Source organism: Panthera uncia, chromosome D2, assembly GCF_023721935.1.
Source record: "Panthera uncia isolate 11264 chromosome D2, Puncia_PCG_1.0, whole genome shotgun sequence".
Taxonomy (NCBI): domain Eukaryota; kingdom Metazoa; phylum Chordata; class Mammalia; order Carnivora; family Felidae; genus Panthera; species Panthera uncia.
The window spans coordinates 51672972-51691786 of NC_064818.1; the positions used below are offsets into that span (position 1 = coordinate 51672972).

Here is an 18815-nt window from a genome sequence, read left to right on the forward strand (position 1 = left end):
TCACCACATCTCTCTTCCCCGGACATGCCTCACTCCTGGTACCACAGCTTTGTCCAGATGCTGATCTCCCCGGGGTGCCTGCCGTTGGCTCCTGTCTGATGCACACACCCTCTCCTGCCTCCTTACTTTCATGGCACCCCCTGTGTAGCAGTCTCAGTGAGCTCTCCAGGCATGCTTGAAGTCCAGACCCTACTCTGGTTCATAAAACCCTGCCTACCTTTCCCCACCCCAAATCTGACTTCAGCTCTTAGCTTCCCCCAGCTCACTGCACCCCAGCCACATGGGGTGTCTTTCACTGCAAATGTGTCTCCTCCTTGGGAGCCTTTACACCTGCTCTTCTCTCTTCCTGGAAACCCCTGCCCTCCAGATCTCACATCATCCAGGCCTCTGCTCAAATGTCACCTCCTCAAAGGTGTCCCACCTGCTAACCTAGCAAAACCCACCTCCTCTCCCCAACCCCCAGCACCAATCACTCCTTGTCCTCCGCCCTCTTTTCTGCGTCATACATGGTATTATCTGAAATGATTCAGATACTTATTTGCTTGTTTATTGCTGTTCCTTCTGCTACAAGGGAAGTTCCATGAGAGCTGAATTCTCTATCCCTAGCACACGGGACAGTTTCCATATTTAATAGGCTCACAATAATTACTTACCTAATTAATTAACACTTTCAACAATCCTATGGGATTATTATTATCTTGATTTATAGCTCAGGAAATTGAGACTGAGAGCTAAAGGAATTTGCCTTAATTGCCTCTGGAGTGGGCTCAAGTCTAAACGTAAATCTTGCACCAGAACAGAGGGCTTTTCCACCGCCTCCCCCCCACCACGCACTGCCTCTCCTAGAAAGCACTGCCTCTCCTAGAAACACCTGGTCCATATGCGTGTGGTTGACCAAATCTTGCTTTCATAAGTAAATGGTTCGACTGTACAGAAGACGCTAGGTCTTCATGCCTATAACTAGGCATGGTGGTCTCGGATGTGCCTATACCAAGAGTCTCCCGGCTCATCCCAGTGGGCTGGGATGGAGCTCTCCTGCCTGCTCTCCAGTTCCGGCGGCTGGCTGGGGCCTGGGAAGTGAGAAGCATGTGGGGAGCGGGCAGCTGGGCGTCGGGGGGCTATCCCCAACATTTACTGAGGATTGTTGTTGCCAGAGAGGAAGCTTGCCTTAGACAAAGACAAGGTTTGGGTCTGAGAAGTAATCCAAATAATTCAGTGATAGTTTTCACATTCTATTCTTTCAAAAGACTGAATTTTCTAATTTGAGTCCTGCAAACTTTCCACTCCAAAATAAACCTGTGGAGAAGTCTGGCATGTTCTGACTCAAATAATCTGTGTTCCTGCAGACTTCCCAGATCATCAGGAGTCAGCTACTTTCACAAAGAATAAACAGGAATTCACTCCAAGGAAAGCACAGTGGTTTAAATATTTTTTCCTAGAGGCGTCTGCATTTAGATCACATACAAACCTTTTTCCCAGCAAAGGAAACTTCTACAAAAGGATCCACTAGGTTTTTTTTATCTGCATTGCCTCCGAATATTTCCTTTACCGTCTGTGAGAAGGCATCATCCACTAGAAAGCAACATGTCGCACAGCAGAGATTAAATTTGATTTTCTTAAAGGAACAGAAATCACTCAGCAAAATTAAAAATTTTCTCCTAAACATGAAGACAAGTTGCAACAAGAATTGTTCTCAAAAGTGGCAAGCAGGAGTAGCACTGTATTGCAGAAATTTTGTCTCAGCTAAGAGAAAAAAATGTGTTCTCCCCACAAAGTTAAAAAAAAAAACAAAAAACAAGAGCACCTTGAAAAATAAACCAATAAATTATTATATTGAAAATCAGTCATCCATGAAGACAAAGTAGAATAAAGACAGTCCATCCATATAAGGTCAGAGGCAGTTCAAAAACTCATCCTGGTGGGGCGCCTGGGTGGCGCAGTCGGTTAAGCGTCCGACTTCAGCCAGGTCACGATCTCGCTGTCCGTGAGTTCGAGCCCCGCGTCAGGCTCTGGGCTGACGGCTCGGAGCCTGGAGCCTGCTTCAGATTCTGTGTCTCCCTCTCTCTCTGCCCCTCCCCCGTTCATGCTCTGTCTCTCTCTGTCCCAAAAATAAATAAAAAACGTTGAAAAAAAAAAATAAAAAAAAAAAAAAACTCATCCTGGTTTCAACTTGGAAATACGTTTTAGGTCAAAATAGTATAAGCCTAGTCTGACTTTTTCTGAGAAATCCAAGGAACTTTGGCATGATCACACATAACATAATCATAAATAACACATTTAAGCAACTATAAACACCATGTCTCTGTTTTAACAAACTAAGAAATGAATGGATATCAATTAAATAGTCCGTGTAGGCAGTATAATGTGAGGTTTAATTTATTTACTTCATTTAAGATATCTCTGAGCAGAAATGAGCATTATAGGATAAGCATTATAGGATGTTAAAAAAGAGAAGGGGCAGGTTCCCAGGGAAAGTAGCAAATCCTGAAGAGATCCATGGCTTGTACACAGAGTGCTATCTCCTGGGGACTTGGGAAGGGTTCCCATGTCCCAGGGCCCAGCGGGAAGCAGACAGGCTGGACAAGGCAGAAGGTTGCTGGGTCCTTGGCAATGACAAAGGAGTGGCTGGGCCAGTGTCTATGAGTAAAATCACCATAAGTGATTCTCTTAAATGCATCCAATCTCTTGTTACACGTACCTTGCCACGCAATATTGCCAGATTTCTAGTTACTGGCACTTAACCATGTTTTGCTCAGCTATTTTTAATAATCCAATAACAAACACATTACTTGTTTCAAAAATGTCATATTCTCCCCTGTGATGAAAGGAGTCGGAAGTGCTGACTGCTGGCCACTCTTTTGTATCCTCTAGAATAAGAAGAAGATGGAGAACACACATGGAACAGAATGGGCCAAACGCTCAGTTAGGAGCAAGGACCAATGACCAACTGGCTTCCCCATCAGCCTGCTCAGGAAGCTTTCAGTGGGGCCAGAATGAATGGAAAGAAGTCCACGAAGGCCTTCACAAAGAAAAACCAAGGATAGATAGCAACCAATCACTATTCAGAGCATGATGTTAGCACATGTGATTGTGCAGAAAACTGGTCATCCTGGGGAAGGACTGAATCCATACGTACTCTGGGGGATGTCCTCTGCTCGGTAGATTTTCAGCAAGAAGGTCACCCACCGGAGAGCGATGCCAGCAGGGAGTAGCAAATTACTCTCCACGTCATCACTGTCATTATCACGATCTCGTTTCTCAGCCTATTGGGGAAACATGATTATAAATGATACCCATAGAAAAGCAGCACTTGGAAAGAGCCAAACTGATGCTTGTAAAATGAAACCAATTGGAACTGTTTCCATTAGGATTTCCTGTGCTTCAGGCTTAAGAGTTCAGCCACCAATTCCATGTCAAAATTAGTCTGCATAATCAAAGCTCGTATGTCTCTTCCACAAGAAAATAACGTGACCTTTTGTAATTTTATGAGCACTAAATAGGAGAAAAAAAGAGAGACAGTTCCTGAAGTTTTGTCAATTTCTCTTGGGTACTACCTGTCTCCCAGTTTGCTGTCTAGTTTCCTAGAATGACAACTGTCCCTTTAGGTAGCAATGCCTGGTTTTGCAAGTGAGCCATACTTTATAGGTCAAATGATGCAAGGGACTCTTGAAAACACACATATCTTTACTAAATGAAAAATCCACTCCTGGGCACCAGGAAGGTGTCCAAGTGAGCTGGAATAATAGTTCTACCATGGAGAAAAGAACAACTTCCAAAAAATAGGAGGAACTGGAAGGTTGGGGTTATTGATTGGAAGTTGTGTTGCATTTCACAACTACTGACTCCCACTTGCTTAGCTCTTGGCCCTCCCTTTTTAGTGAAAACATGTAAAAGGTATAGAATGTAAGGGCTCACAGGAGGCTCATCTCCGGTTCCCAGGATGAACATGCTGACTTTCATGTAACCTTTAGCTCCTGAGCTGGCATCTTCGGGGTCATTGAGAAGAAGCCATTTTCTCATGATAGCATGACCTAAAATAAAGAAGGATTAAAAGGACAGGGACACACTACAGATAAGTTGACAGGTCTGTGATTTCATCTGCTATAAGACAAACAATAATTTTCTCTGAAATATCATAATGACACCAAATTTGCCAGATGAGTCTCTAGATTGATGTCCTCTGCTTTGCACTGACTAGCCCCCAACCCTGATCCTGCCCTGGTGTGACTCAAGACTCTGTCTAAGCTCTATTAACTGTTTTTATAATTTGATTTTGATAAGATCAAAATACTGTCACAAAACAGAGAAATTACCTACTTGTGAATGTTAGGATAATTACTATCAGATTAAAAAAGATGTCCATATTAAGCTGCTATTACTCATTCCTAAGTATACTTCCCCCTCCTCAATCAAGAAAACATTTTTATTATTCCCTTTTTGATCCCTCAGATTTTCTTGATTCCCAGAATGTTCAGGTTCACGGGGAAAAAAAATATTACTTACCAGGTTCATCATAAATGAATCCAACATCAATCTGGGAAAAAATAATTTAAAATAGTTCAAATAGATTTTAAAATCAGTTTAGTCATTTCAAAGAAACCATAATTGTTATATTAAAAATGTTTTTAATGTTTTTTTTTTTTATTTTTGAGAGAGAGACAGAGTGTAAGCAGGGGAGGGGCAGAGAAAGAGGGAGACACAGGATCTGAAGCAGGCTCCAGGCTCTGAGCTGTCAGCACAGAGCCCAATGCAGGGCTCGAACTCACGACGAACCATGAGATCATGACCTGAGCCAAAGTCCCACACTTAACCGACTGAGCCACCCAGGTGCCCCATTATTATATATTAAATATAAGACTCTTGACAAGACTTTGGTTTCTTTGAGAACATTTCCTTCTTACCCTCTCCATACCTCCAGTGCCCTGCCTGACCCTCAATCAATCATTTTGAATGAATGAACTAACTAGTCTTAGAACTGGAAGGGACCGTGGAAGTAGGATAACCAGTATGTCCTGGTTTGCTTGGGACTTTTCCCCAAGCACAGAAAGTCTCACATTCTGTGAAATCCCTCAGTCCTGGGCAAACCTGGACTTTGGTTACCCTATGAGAAGTCACCTGTCCACTATTCCTCTTCCTATCCAATATTCCTATCCAATATTCCTCTTCCTCTCCTCTGGCTAATGCTAATGCTAATGCTAATGCTAATGCTAATATTAATATAACCATCAGTTGGGCACTTCAATGTGCCAAACAGTGTACTAGTCTTCACATTGACTCCTTTTAACAGAGAAAACTAAGGATCAGTTGGCATGTGGCTAGTTGGTGGCAGACAGGTATGAACACATTCAGGCCTGATACAAATCATTCTCTAGGACTTCTAATGACTGGGAGCCCTGAGAGGCTTTGAGAGGTAGTCCATTCCACGCAGAATTACTGAGAAGCACCCACCAAATATTTCTCTTTAATTCCAAGATGGGTTACTTGGAAAAGCACCCCGATTCTCTTTCCTGGTTTGCTTGCCTTTCATATTCAAGATTTACAATAATTGGCTTTGTAGATGGAGCTCTGGGGCTGCCGGTAATTGGAGCTGGGTGATGGGCTTCTTGCCGTCAACAAGCACCCTTTCCCTCTGCAGCCCTGCACTGGCTTCCATCCACAGCTGGAGTGCTGGCAAGGGCCCTCATGTGGCAGCTTTCAGGTATTTGCTTTAAGGTATCGCAAGTATTGTACTTGGAAGTTGACTAGACCCAGGCCAGAGGACACTCAGCTGGTTTCTGGCCCCTGGGGCATTTGTGTCCTGCTGGCATACCAGCCCTCAGCAAAGACCGTGACATGAATCCCTCACAGGTAACTTTTAAGATCACCCAGGTGGACAGCCGGATATGTGGCCAGGAACCTGATGCCTCATTACAAGAGTGCCCATCTAAGTTGAATGAAACAGACTGTTGGCACTCACCTTAAATTCCCCCATCAGACAGTCTGCCCGCAAAGAATGGGAATTATAAACCTGAAAGAAAGAAGAGCCATGAGAAGCTTATCGGCTTTATCCGGCAGTTAGAGAGCACCACCTTCCTACTCCGGAGCCCCCTTACCCGAATGCTGATGATCTCATCCATCAGTTCAGAAGGAGTTATGTGGACATTGTAGAAAAATAACTGTCAAAACAAAAGAGAAAAATGTTTGAACGTTTACAGGGGTGGACTCAGGTTTAGTGTGATCTAATGCTATAATTTGAGGGCCCTCCTAAGAAATTATAAAAACATAACCCCAAATAGGTGTGACCATGAGAACACATTGCATGGGCCTTCAGAAAGACCCATAAGCTTAAGCTTCTTGAGCTTCATGGCAAACTCACCTTTGCATGTCAGAAAAAGGAAAAAGGGTTAAGTAACAATGGTAGTGTTTATGTAATGAAACAGAATCGTTCCTTTGGGGCCAGAAACATACTAGCTCACATAAAGATCTAAGGTTATTGCATGTTGCAATCCCACTAAAATGGGTGCTTAGGGCTTGCATGACCTGGAAAGTTGAGTTGAATTCCCTACAATTGTCCTGAATTTCTACAATGTCTACAATTGTCCTGAAAAAAGTTCTTTTTTAGCTTTTTTAAAAGACAACTAGGATCCACTCAAGGATTATACATTACATTTGGTTGTTGTGTCTTTTTAGTTTCCTTTTATATAGAACTGTACTCCTGCCTATTTTTGTGGTTTATTTTTTCTATCAAGATCAGTTGTCTTATAAACTGACAACTTAAAACTGTCTTATAAAATATCCCACACTCTGGATTTGCATGAATATTTCCTTGCTGTTAGATTCAAATTGGTCATTTGACAAGAAATAACACAGGTGATGTTGATACTCCCATTATATCACATCAGGACACACACTTCAGTTCGTCCCATTATCAGTGATACCAAGTTTAATCACTTGGTTAAAAAGATGTAGGTAAACTAGGGATTTTTTTTAGTAAAATTCTTTTATTGATTCCTGAATTGGTCTGCTTGGAGCCTCAGGTATTTGATCTTTTCCCTTTTGCCCAGAGTTCTCATCTCAAAAAAATTCATTATAATGGGAAATTCTAAGGTGGAGATTCTTGCTAGGCTCCTGAGAATGTGGCTGAGTAAATATTTATCCTGCCTATGAATGCATTACACCTTAGGTGTCCAGTCACCCGTGGCCTGCCCTCCCTGCAGTCTGGTCTTCTTCACAGTGAACCTCTTTCCCAAAGTCCACTTTCCTGAAGTGCTCAGTGCACACCCATGTCTCATGTCTGCTTTGACACTACTTAGCTGCATGCTGGTGTCTACAGTACATCCAACGAAGAGAAGTGACAAGCAAGAACATAGGTCTTCTGTGAATGAAGGTAGGGCCAGCTTGAACATAGGGGAAGAAACTAGAACACAGGACAGAAACAACTGGTTCCTTTTACACATAGGGATATGGAAAAGAACAAAAGTGGAGCTGAGGCTAGGTCTGGAAGCTGTAGGGAGGGATCTCAGGGGAACGGGGATAGGAAACCCTGGAAAGAAGGCCTGGGCTCACAGAACGGGCAATGGGACGCACGCCTGAGGAATCTCCGAAATGAATCTCCTCAGAGCAAGGCTGGGCTTGGAAAAGTCCCCAAGCTTATCATTTCTCTTCACAGCCCTGATCGTGGGGTTTGTGCTACCTGAGATGACTATCAAGGTATTCAGTGTTTTTGAAGAGTGTTCCAGAAGAGGTCAACAGAAGGACTATGTTCTCGATATTCAGGGACAAGAAAAACCTTTTGGCTCCTAACTGCTTTCCTTTAACATGTATTATTTTTCTAGCCACGTAGGTTTTGACATCTTTAAAAAGCCAGCCATGGTTGTCCCTGTGAAAACTGTAACATCTGCCTTAGAGCTGGGACTGAAACTCGGTATTTTTTTCTTTCATGGGCGTCCAACATCAACTGGTCTTAATTGTGAAAATGTGCTGGGCATGCTGTTTTAAAAGTAACAAAGCAATCACAGAAACGACTCAGTCACATGGACTCATCCCTCAGACATGCCCTGCTGATTAGAAAGAGCAAAGGCAGATGTAGGTGACTTCACGGGCTCCATCTTAAGGGGTACAAGGATCCGTCAGGAGAAGCGCCATGGGGAAGTGGTCGTAAAAACGCCAGCAAGACCCCGGCAGCTCTGAGAACCAATGATGAAGCAGGACATGTGGTTTCAAGACCCAGTGGTCCTTAGAATGTTTAACGCAGGAAACTTTCATTGTCTTTACCAGATCTTTGTCCACGAGTCCCCCTCCCACACGGAACAGGAGAGAGAACGCTGGGAGGTGCATATAAGTAGAACAGACTCTGAGCAGAAACATGCATTATGCCCATTTACCTCATCAAAAAATGGGTTGTTCCCTCTCTTGATTCTCGTTCGGTGTGTCTGGCCACAGACGTGGACCTTGACCACGGGCCTTATATTGTTGCCACTTAACTGCCGGCCCTCAATCACCCGGACACGGATCTGGAAGCACAGAAGGCGTGTCGTTACTGATCCTTCCCCAGTAAGGAGTCCTCGGATCCCCGTCAGCTCACCTGCCTGTAAGGACCGCTGAAAGTAGGCCAGGGCAGCTTTGCCACACACCGGCGTGCATGGACTGGGGTGGCCCCCATGCTCATTCCCAAGGTGGAACTGGGTTCCAGAAACTGAGAGCAGTAGTGGGACTGGAATAGTCCAGTAGTGGGACTGGCCCTGGGAAAGGGCGGGACAGGGCAGAGGCCGCTGCTCCAACCCCAGCCTCCTCCCTGGTCTGCCTGAGCCTGGGATGCATTAACTCACTCCACGGCTGTCCGCCAATCAGGTGCCTAGAGCTACGAAAATGCAATACTGTGATTCTCTTCTCTCCTACCACCAAAGGGAAGGAGCGGTATAGTTTTATTTCTCTGACGAGCCTCATCTGGCTTGACTACGTCTACTTCTGCATGCAGAACAGAGACGGACAGGTCTTCTTTTCGGGTTTACGCCCTGATGTCCCTTTTTGCTAGCTGAGCTGCTGCCCATAGCAATGGGTCTCTCCCGGAACACCGCGACTAACAGAAGCTGGACAATACGGCAGTAAAACAAATGTGGGGTGCGCTGGCTGTTCCTACCTGGAAGTCCTGGGGCTTGTTGGACAGCATCCGACGGCTCTTCTTTCCTTTCGTGAGCCTCCGGGCAAGCTGAGCCTCCGACACCAGCCCACCTGCCCCCTTGGGCCCAGGGGTCCTGACTGTATTGTCCAATCTGTCTTCATCACCTCCATCTTCCTCCTCTTCTCCTAAAACACCAAAAAGGAATGCCGTCAGAGATGGCCCTCACACTGTAAATGTCTGAACTCAGGTTTCCTGGACTCCGAGAGTTTTCAGTGTTCCTGAGGCAGGTGGTGAAGGAGTTGCTCCTTTGGTGACACTTATTTGGGATGTGCTGACTTGGATACAGTTTCTTAGGAAAATGTGTTCATGGGGCATCAGGGCGCTCATTCGGGCTGTATTCAGAGTGGCCAAGAGAACACCAGAGACCAAGGGGAGAGTGATAGAAGTCTCAGTCAGACCTAGCCAGAAATCACCCTGTTCTGATCTGGGAACCCCGCCTGAGGTCAAGGGACCTTTCTGCAGTTAGGATCCAGAGGTGGGAAAATGCCGGGGGAAACCAGAACTTTGCACAGGAGACATCAACTCCAGTTTTCTTGCCAAGCAGACCAAGGTGGTCTCATGCTCTCCCTTTGCCCACCTAGTCTGTCACTTCCACACACATCTGTCTCCTCATTATCCCCCTAGCTTCCCTTCATACTCGGGGCAGGGCGGGGGAGGTGCTTCCTGATTGACATAGTGAGAGCCTACTTCCTTCTGATTCTTTGGAAAACACCCCAAGTGTCCCTCACTCTCTTGAGTACCTCCAGAGGATCCTTCCCAACGGGGCCTCCCCTCTGCCTTCACACAGGCACAGATCTTTCTCTCCTTAAAAATAAAAAAAAAACAAAAACAAAAAACTAATTTCTGCCTACTATGTCTCCCCTTTCTTTTATTCACAGACTCTTTTAGATTCATTGACAAATTTCAGTTTTTCTTATCTTAACAGACAAAAAGTGTGAACTCCTGCTAACCTGTGCAGTATAATTTAAGAGATCCTAGAAGACTAACTTGTCCAAAAAGTACCGGCATTTGCACTCCCTACCTTTGGATTCTGAAACTCCTCCTTTACAATGCGAAATCATGCAAGAGACTGAATTTCCATGCGAACACGTCTGTCAGTCACTCACATGATAGTATGAATTAGTTCAATCAAACTGCCATGTAGCACAGCTCTTAAAACTTGGGCTCTGGAGTCATATGGCTTAAGTTCAAATCCCAATTTTCAGCTATGTGAGTCTGAGTAAGTTTTATAATTTCTGTTTTAGTTTTCTCATTTGTAATAAGGGAGAAATAATAGTATTTACCACAGTGTTATTGTAAAGAAAATTAATGTATATGCAAACCTTCAACATGGTGTCTGGCAAAAAGCCAGCCTATAAATTCATCTTTTTTTTTTTTTTAACTTTTGTTGATGAATCAGTTTTTGTAGGAGCGCAGGATTCTAGAACACTTCCTGGAGAGCAGTCATGAGGTGGGGTGAGGGCTAGAACAGTCAGTAGGCAGCACGGGGGAGGGGGGCTCAGCGTGAGGAAGGGGCAGTTACAAGGAAGTAAAAGCCCCCCACCCACACCACATACTGCTTCAGAGCTCAGCCCAGAATGAACCCTCCTCCTCACCACCCCTCATTCACGCTTCGCCTATCCACCCACTTCTGTCTATGAATGTCAACCATGACCTCTTCTCACTAAGCTCAGGACCCTTTTCTGAGTCCTCACATTCCACTTAACATGGCCTTGGGCACTGGGACCTACACACACTTCTTTGCATCATGCCACTCTCTTCCTGGCACTATGACTGAACCTTCTCAGGTTCTGCATGGTCCCCTTTTCATGTCCTACTCCCCAAGTGTGACTTCCCCCTCTGTTCCTCAGCCCTCTGAGGTCTGCCCTGACACCCTCTGGATCTACACTTTGGAGTCATAGCCCCTCAGAGCATTAGGTTAGAGGGGCCTCAGAGGTCCCGGGTTGGGCGTGCCTCTCCCCACGGTGTGCAGACGAGACAACTAAAGTCTGGAAAGGTGAACGAGCTGTGAGGTCATTGGGAGCTGAGCTGAAATGAGCACCCGGGTGTTCACCCTACCTCAATGGCTTAAGACTGGGTCTAAAACCAGGCTGTGGGTGAAGGAGCTGTGGTCCACCTGGTTCCTCAGCACCTCTGTCAGGACACCAGGATACCCCAGAGAGGCTGAAGGCAGGGAAGGGCTACCTTTGCCCTCTGCAAGGTAACCTGGGTCTCGTTTTCCCCATCCCTGAAGAGGCTTCAGAAGCAAGGCTTGCCTGCCACCCATCTCTGGGAGCCCGGGTCTCAAAATGTCCCTCTCATTCTTCACCAAGTGAGCTCCTCAACTCCCTCAAGCCCCACCAAGTGAGCTCCTCAACTCCCTCAAGCCCCAGGTGAATACCCTGTCTCTGGACAGCACCACACATCGTCCTAGCCAGGGGCTTGGTGAATGCAGAATGAATGAGGGGACATGGGCCCCTGCCTTCCCGAGTTCCTGAGCAATTTGCACAAGTGGCAGCACAGCTCTCAGGAAAAGCGCCCGGACGCTAGAAGGTGCTCCTCCGACCTTTGCTCCAGCCTCAGGAGAACCCAGAAGGCCAGGCCCCCCTGCTGCAAACCTGTTCTGGACTGGGCAGTGGCTGGGCTGGATCCTCTGACAACTAAGACAAACTCCCTTCCATCGTCCTGGGCCTAAGCAAGGCTTCCTCCCTGCTGCGGACTGTTCCATTCGGGGTTGGTGGTTATGTATGGTGGCAAGCAGGAGAAGGAGGGGTAAGTTGTACCCCTTTGCAGTGCTGGACTCTGTACAAGTCCTCATTAAACTCTTGATGGATGCTTTAGAAAGACAGCAGGCAATGAAGAGCCAGTTTCTTCTAGGAAATACCTTCTGCTATTCAGATGTTAGGCTCAGCGATGCGTCAGAGGAAACCAGCCGAAGTCATGGCTACAGCCAGCATCTCTGTGTAGAACAGAAGGATACTGGAGCAGGAAATCGCCCCATTAGGTGGCAGGAAGTTGCACGGGGTTAAACAATACCACCCTAAGTGTTCCACAAACAGTGAGGGGGGCCCTTTAGGCCCTGCCAGGCACACCCTTCTGTGAAAGCTGTTTTGTTACCAAATGTGAGTGGTTGTGTGGGCATGCACCATCACTGAGACCCAGGCATGCATCCGATGCACGGCCAAGTGGACCTACAAAGGATGACCCTTCATGACCACAGAGGGCAACACTGAGTTGGGAACCGTTGATCAAACAGAAAGCTGCTGCGTGTATTTATTTGCTTGTTTTTGCTGGTTAGCACGAAGAACCACAAACTGGGTGGCTGAAAACAAGAGAAATATATTCTCTCACAGTTCCAAACTCTAGAAGGAGGGTGTTGGCAGGACCATGGTCCCTCAGGGCCACCACCCCATCTAATCCTCTTCCATTCCTTGATGAAGAGTCCTTTCCAGAATAGTTTATGTTTCTTTGGATGGGGGGGAGGGGAGGAGGTGTCACAGTGACCCAGTTTTTCCAGAATTTTGTAATATTTTGTAATGTTAATTTTGTAAATATTAATTTTATAATTAATTTTGTAATTTTAATTTTGTAATTTTGTGAAATTTTGTAATATTAATTTTAGACAAAAGTCCCTTCCTTGCCTCTTAGTTGGTGGCCCGTGGCAATCCTCGGCATTCCTTGGCTTGTGGCCGCATCCTTCCAACCTCTGCGTGTGTCATCACATGGCCTTCTCCCCTGTGTGTCCATGTATCTTCTCTTTTTGTAAGGGTACCCATCACTGGATTTAGGGCCCACCCCACCCCACGACTTCATCTTAGCTAATTACACCTGCGAAGATCCCATTTCCAAATAAGGTCACCTTCTGAGGGTCCGTGTAGGAACTGGGCAGTGGGGACACTATTCAACTCATTCCAGAGGCCATTTTTTGTATCTTTCCAGTGCGTTCCATCTATTGCTCCAGTCCACAGTCTGCAGCCACACGGGCAGCCCCAATCTATGGACATCACCCCCTCCCGTCCTCCTTCATTGCGTTCACACCCTTTTCTCCTAATCTGAGCTGGAGTCTGTGATCTAACACTGCCATCTCTCTTCTCTGTGCTCCTCAACCCCTTCCCTTCTCTCACTTATTGTGCTCACCTGGTTCATTCAACCTCCCCTTGCTCCACGCCTTCACCCAGGGAGCTGCATATGGCTGAACACTCACCTTCCTGACTATTCCCACTTAAATGTCATGATCACACCCCCAAAGTGGACTCGCAGGACTCCCTGGCCATCTATCATACTTCCAAGGCATCTATTCACAGTTTTCCTGGACCCTGGTCTGAGAAGGCCACTAATTAGCCAACAAGGTCAAATCACTTTACCTTTCTGAACTCCCACCTTTTTTGCACCTTGAAAGCTTCTAACACCCTCTTGTATCCTTCTCACTGCCAGCTCATGACCTTGCTTATTTCATGGACAAAACAGGCAATCAGAAGAGAATATCCTCATCGTCCCATGCCAAGGCAACCTTCCTACCCGCACCTGCTGTCTGCCTCCTCTCTTGCTACAATCATTGAACTGTCTGTGCTCCCAACCTGAGGTCAATCTTTCCACATGTGCACACATCTCCTCTCCTCCACCTACCCATGGATTTTGCTTCTGCAATTTCTGCCTCTGTATGTACTCCTCAGTCTTCTCCCTCTCAGCTACATCATTCCCATCAAGATATAAATGTGCTGAAATACTGCCCACAATAAAAACAAACCAAAATCTGTCCTTGATTCCATAGCGCCCTCTATAGTTACTATTTTTCTGCTCTCCTTATCTGTCACTTTGGCAGTGAAAACCTCTACACAATTTCTTTATATGAACACCATCCTGCCTCTCCAACAATTGCCATGCCACTCAGTCAAATCCTGCCAAGCTTTTGAGTGCAGCCAACACTGGCCTGTCTCCTTTCTGAATGTCAGTAACCCTCTATGTGACTCACCCTTGGTTATAAGTGAGCTTCAATGAACACTTAGGAATGGCTCTCCATTGCAATTCCAGCAGCTCAACAAAACACGTCTCCATAATTCCTGAGATGTAATGTTGGCCTCTCTCCAGAAGCTCAGTTGCAATATTCCTGCCAACTGCCCCTGTGTGTCATCACTTGTGATAGTGACACTTCCCTGGAGGGCATCTGTTTGTCCACCCAGTGCTGAAGAGTTGGCAGCCCCTAGGGGACCTTAGGATACAGTCAAGTTTGCCTCCGGCATGCCCAGCTGTGCCCTTCCCTAGCAGGGATCAGCTTCTCTCCCTCCACCAAGCTCCCATGCTATCCTACTCTAGCACTTACCCTTTCTGAGCGTAAGAGAATGAGCTATCAGTCACTCAGATGGCACCAGCTATGCAAGCCAGCCTTTCCCTGCCATCGCTCTCATCCTGTTAGAGCTTCCCAATGAAGGCAATTCCTAGGAATGGCTGAAGAAGAGAGACACTTGCCCAGTCGCCACTGGTTTTCTCCTGGCTTGAAATACAGACCCCGTCCCCTGGCCAGCAGGCCTCCAAACACTGTTCCACGCCTCTCATCTTTCCACCTAGGCTCTAACTGGGCCACCATTCCATCTAATCTTCTCCCATTCCTTGATGGGAGTCCTTTCTGGAATATTTTATGCCTTTTCTTTTTCTTTCTTTCTTTCTTTCTTTTCTTTTTCTTTTTCTTTTTCTTTTCTTTTTTTTTTTTTTTTGTCACAGCAACTCTGTTTCTCTAGAGTCCTAGAATGCCAATCTCTGCCTGTGATATTAATTTTGCTTCTAACGACAAAATTTTGTTAAGTGGTTAAGGCAGAACTTAATTACCTTGGGCCAAAGGTCACTGCTAAGTCAGCACAAAGGGCTGGTATAATATCATCAGTGTAAGTTAAAAACGTACAAAGCAGAATGGGAGAGAGGACGTCTTTAAACATGAAAACATTTTGGAGATAACATGCTGATTTAGCTGCGATGTTGAATAGTAACTTTTCTGGGTTTCTAACCCGAGAGAAGTTATATAAATACACATCTGCACTCAACCATAAGCACTTCATTACCCTCCACCCCGATTCTTGGGTAAACAGCACTATATGTGCACCACGAATTTTCTGGAATGGTTCTAATGCGTAGCCCAGAGCACAGGTGTCATGGAAGAACCTCTAACCATACAGTAATGCAAAGAGAGGCTTGCAGGGTAATCTTGGCAGCAACTGCTTGAATTAACTGACCTGTGATCCAGTCTAGGAAACGTTGCCCAAAAAGCTCCGGCTGCATCTGGGCAAGATACTGTTAACGAGGTAAAATGCTCAACTCTGGGACTTCTTACAGTGAGTTCCCAACTCTGCTCTCATCAGGATCTCCTGGAAGTTTCTACCAACTGCACAGATTGCAGGGGGTCCCCTCCAGACCAGCTAAATCACACTCTCTGGGAGTCGGTGACAGAAGTCTGCACATTTAAAGATCTCCCTTGATGATTTTCCCTGTGTCTAAAGTTTAAGAACCCCTTGTTTATTATGATCACTTTGGCTTTCTGCAATAACTTGGAAGAAAGATAGGCCTAATACAATCAGTTTGCTGGACAAAGTCAAATAGAGGCCAATCCTGGAAAGAGTGCCTCCAACAATCCTCTAGCAAACTGGTAATTTTCCAGTTCAGTTCTGACGAAGTCAGTCCCTTCTTCACCATGCTCCATGGATCCCCATGATGTGTCCCAGAACAAATGTCTCGGCTTGGCATTCCCAGCCCCTGGGAACACACTGCCTTTTGACTACATCTCTGAATGAATTTGTCCCTTTTGTCTATTCACTAGTATTCCCCCAAAATGCCCTTCTTGAAAGGAAACATTTAAACAATATCCATTGCCCATCCATCATTCACTTACTCAACCAACCAAGCATTTAGTGAGCAATCATGACTTAGTGGTAGGCGCTAAGAATACACAGTTGAAATCGATAGCTGAAAAAGTACTTTCTCTAAAAAAATTATGTTCCGTGTAATAATTTGCTTAATCCTCTGTTGGGGAATTTATTCAGCTCTGACCTATACTTATTCATGTTTATATCTTACCTTTTTACTGAAATGCAAGCTCCTGGGTGGCAAACCATGACTTTATCACCTCTGTACGCCTCAGGTGTCAGTAAATGTTTTCTAAACTGGATTGAATTTATTTAATGTTTATTTATTTATTTTTGAGAGAGAGAGTATATGTCAGGAAGGGGCAGAGAAAGACAGACACACACACAGAATGTGAAGCAGGATCCAGGCTCCAAGCTGTCAGCACAGAGCCTGAGACAGGGCTTGAACACACGAACCGTGAGATCATGACCTGAGCCGAAGTCACAGTGCTTAGCTGACTGAGCCACCCAGGTGCCCCCAAACTGGACTGAATTTAATCTTAAGCACAGTGACTTTAGTATTTGTGGAAAAAAATAAATTCGAAGTGGCAATGCCTAATGATAAATGAGTTTTTGCCCTTCTGTTGTTGAACACAGCACAAATTTAACAGATGGCTCTTCAAAAATATATGTGAGATTTTAAAAATAGTTCATTCCAGCAACAAGAATGTAGGCTCCATTCAAACTAACTGACATCTGATGAATCAAGTTGGGAAGGTAACAGATTTTTGGGAAGTCAAGCCTGAAGTCTGGGTCATCCCACCCCTCTGTCACAGGAACAGTCTTAGAGGTAGGTCAATGAAACAAATAACTTTGATACTACACACGTTCAGTCAAACCATCAATGCCCTGGGTCTGTAATCTTTGTCATCCTGATATAAGAGTTCCAGAAATGCATTCCTTAAAAACAAAACCCTTAGCTATACCACCAAAGACACGATCCAAAAAAGAAATAATTGATAAGCTGGACTTCATTAAAATTAAAAACTTCTGCTCTGCAAAAGACAATGTGAAGATAATAAGACAAGCCACAGACTGGCAGAAAGTATTTGTAAAAGACACAATCGATAAAGGACGATTATCCTTTATATATACAAAATAAACAAGAATTCTTAAAGCTCAACAAGAAAAAAACAACTTGATTAAAAAATGGGCCAAAGACCTAAACAGACAGCTCACCAGAGATACAGATACACAGATAGCAGATAAGAATATGAAAAGAGGCTCCAAATCCGATGTCATCAGGAAATACAAGTTGAGACAATGAGATGCCACTACACACCTATTTAAATGGTCAAAATCCTGGACATTGCCAATACCAAATGCTGGCGAGGATGTGGAATGACAGAACTCTCATACGTTGCTGGTAGGAATGCAAAATGATACAGTCACTTTATAAGACTGGGGGCTTCCTGCAAAGCTAAGCATACTCGTACTGTGTGATCCAGCAATTATGCTCCTTGGTCTTTACCCAAAGGAGTTGAAACTGTATGTCTACACAAACCCACACACGGATGTTTAGAGCAATTTTATTCATATTGCCAAACTTGGAAGCAACCAAGATGTTCTTCAGAAGGTGAACGGATAAATAAACCATGGTGTACCAAGACAATGAAGTGAGCTATCAGCCCATGAAAAGACATGGGGAATCATAAATGCATATTGCTAAGTGAAAGAAGCCAATCTGAAAAGTCTACATACTATGCGATTCCAGCTCAAGGACAATCTAGAAAAGGCAAAACTATGGAGACAATGAAAAGATCAGGGGTTACCAAAGGTTGGGCAGGTGGATGAAAATGCAAAGCACAGAGGATTTTAGGGCACTGAAAATACTCTGTATGATATTATAATGATGAATATATGTCATTATACACTTGTCCAAACCCATCAAATATACACCACCAAGAATGAACTCTAAGGGATACTATGGACTTTGGGTGACTATGATGTCACATGTGTTCACTGTGAGCCACATAGGTTCTTCCTTTGTAAAACAAAATGTCATCATTCTGATGAGTGACATTGATGACGGGGAAGGCCATGTATGTGTGGGGCAGGGTGTGTATCTGAAATCTCTGTTATCTTCCTCTCAATATTGTAGTAAACCTAAAACTGCTCTAAAAGAAGACAAGTCCTTAACACACACACACACACACACACACACACACACACCTCCTATATCCAATTCCTGGGATCTGTGGTCAAATTAGTTTCTTCAATTTCCAGCAGTAAATCTTCCTGAAAATCTTCACTTTTGTGTTCTATCATTAGTGTTTCAAATTTCTTCTATGCAAGACTCACTATGTGGTTGGTAATCTTTACAAACGATATTGGTAATCATGAAGAGTGGTTATCTCAGGAGGGTGGGAGTGTGGAAGATGTGCATTCTGTGTTTTATATTTCTGCAATATTTATGTTTTTACAAATGGGTATTGCTTTCGTACTCAAGAAGAAGATCAACAAGTTCAAATCTTTTTTAAAATTTGTAAAGATCTATATAAATTAGAGGAAGCCGACCCATTGCTTTTACATGGAATGGTAAAGTTTTTTAAAAGAGTTAATTAAAAGGAAGGGAAAAAAATTCTGGGCCAGATGTTCTGTTTTGGTTATTAAAGTATGTGGCGGCAGAAGGTGTGGCTCTCTCACCATTATTTCTCTGCCTCATATTTCTTTGTCTTATCTTCCCCCCAAGACTGCAAGTTGTTGGGTTTTTTCCCCCTAGTGTCTTCCCTAGCACAGAGTTGTAGTGAATACTCAAAGCTATCTTTGCTTAGTTGAATTGAATT

At 44.6% G+C, this 18815-nt stretch overlaps 1 protein-coding gene across 2 annotated transcripts in view; it reads right to left on the bottom strand.

Moving 5' to 3' along the window:
- MYOF (myoferlin) overlaps positions 1 to 18815 on the bottom strand; it is a 162799-nt gene that overhangs the window by 86309 nt on the left and 57675 nt on the right. For both annotated transcript variants that reach the window (XM_049646410.1, XM_049646409.1), the window contains exons 8-15: positions 9119 to 9285; positions 8364 to 8492; positions 6093 to 6155; positions 5957 to 6007; positions 4504 to 4534; positions 3916 to 4031; positions 3137 to 3263; positions 1469 to 1572 (exon numbers count right to left, since the gene is read on the bottom strand). In XM_049646410.1, the coding sequence (XP_049502367.1) occupies positions 1469 to 1572; positions 3137 to 3263; positions 3916 to 4031; positions 4504 to 4534; positions 5957 to 6007; positions 6093 to 6155; positions 8364 to 8492; positions 9119 to 9285 (788 nt within the window). The remainder of the gene's footprint in view (positions 1 to 1468; positions 1573 to 3136; positions 3264 to 3915; positions 4032 to 4503; positions 4535 to 5956; positions 6008 to 6092; positions 6156 to 8363; positions 8493 to 9118; positions 9286 to 18815) is intronic.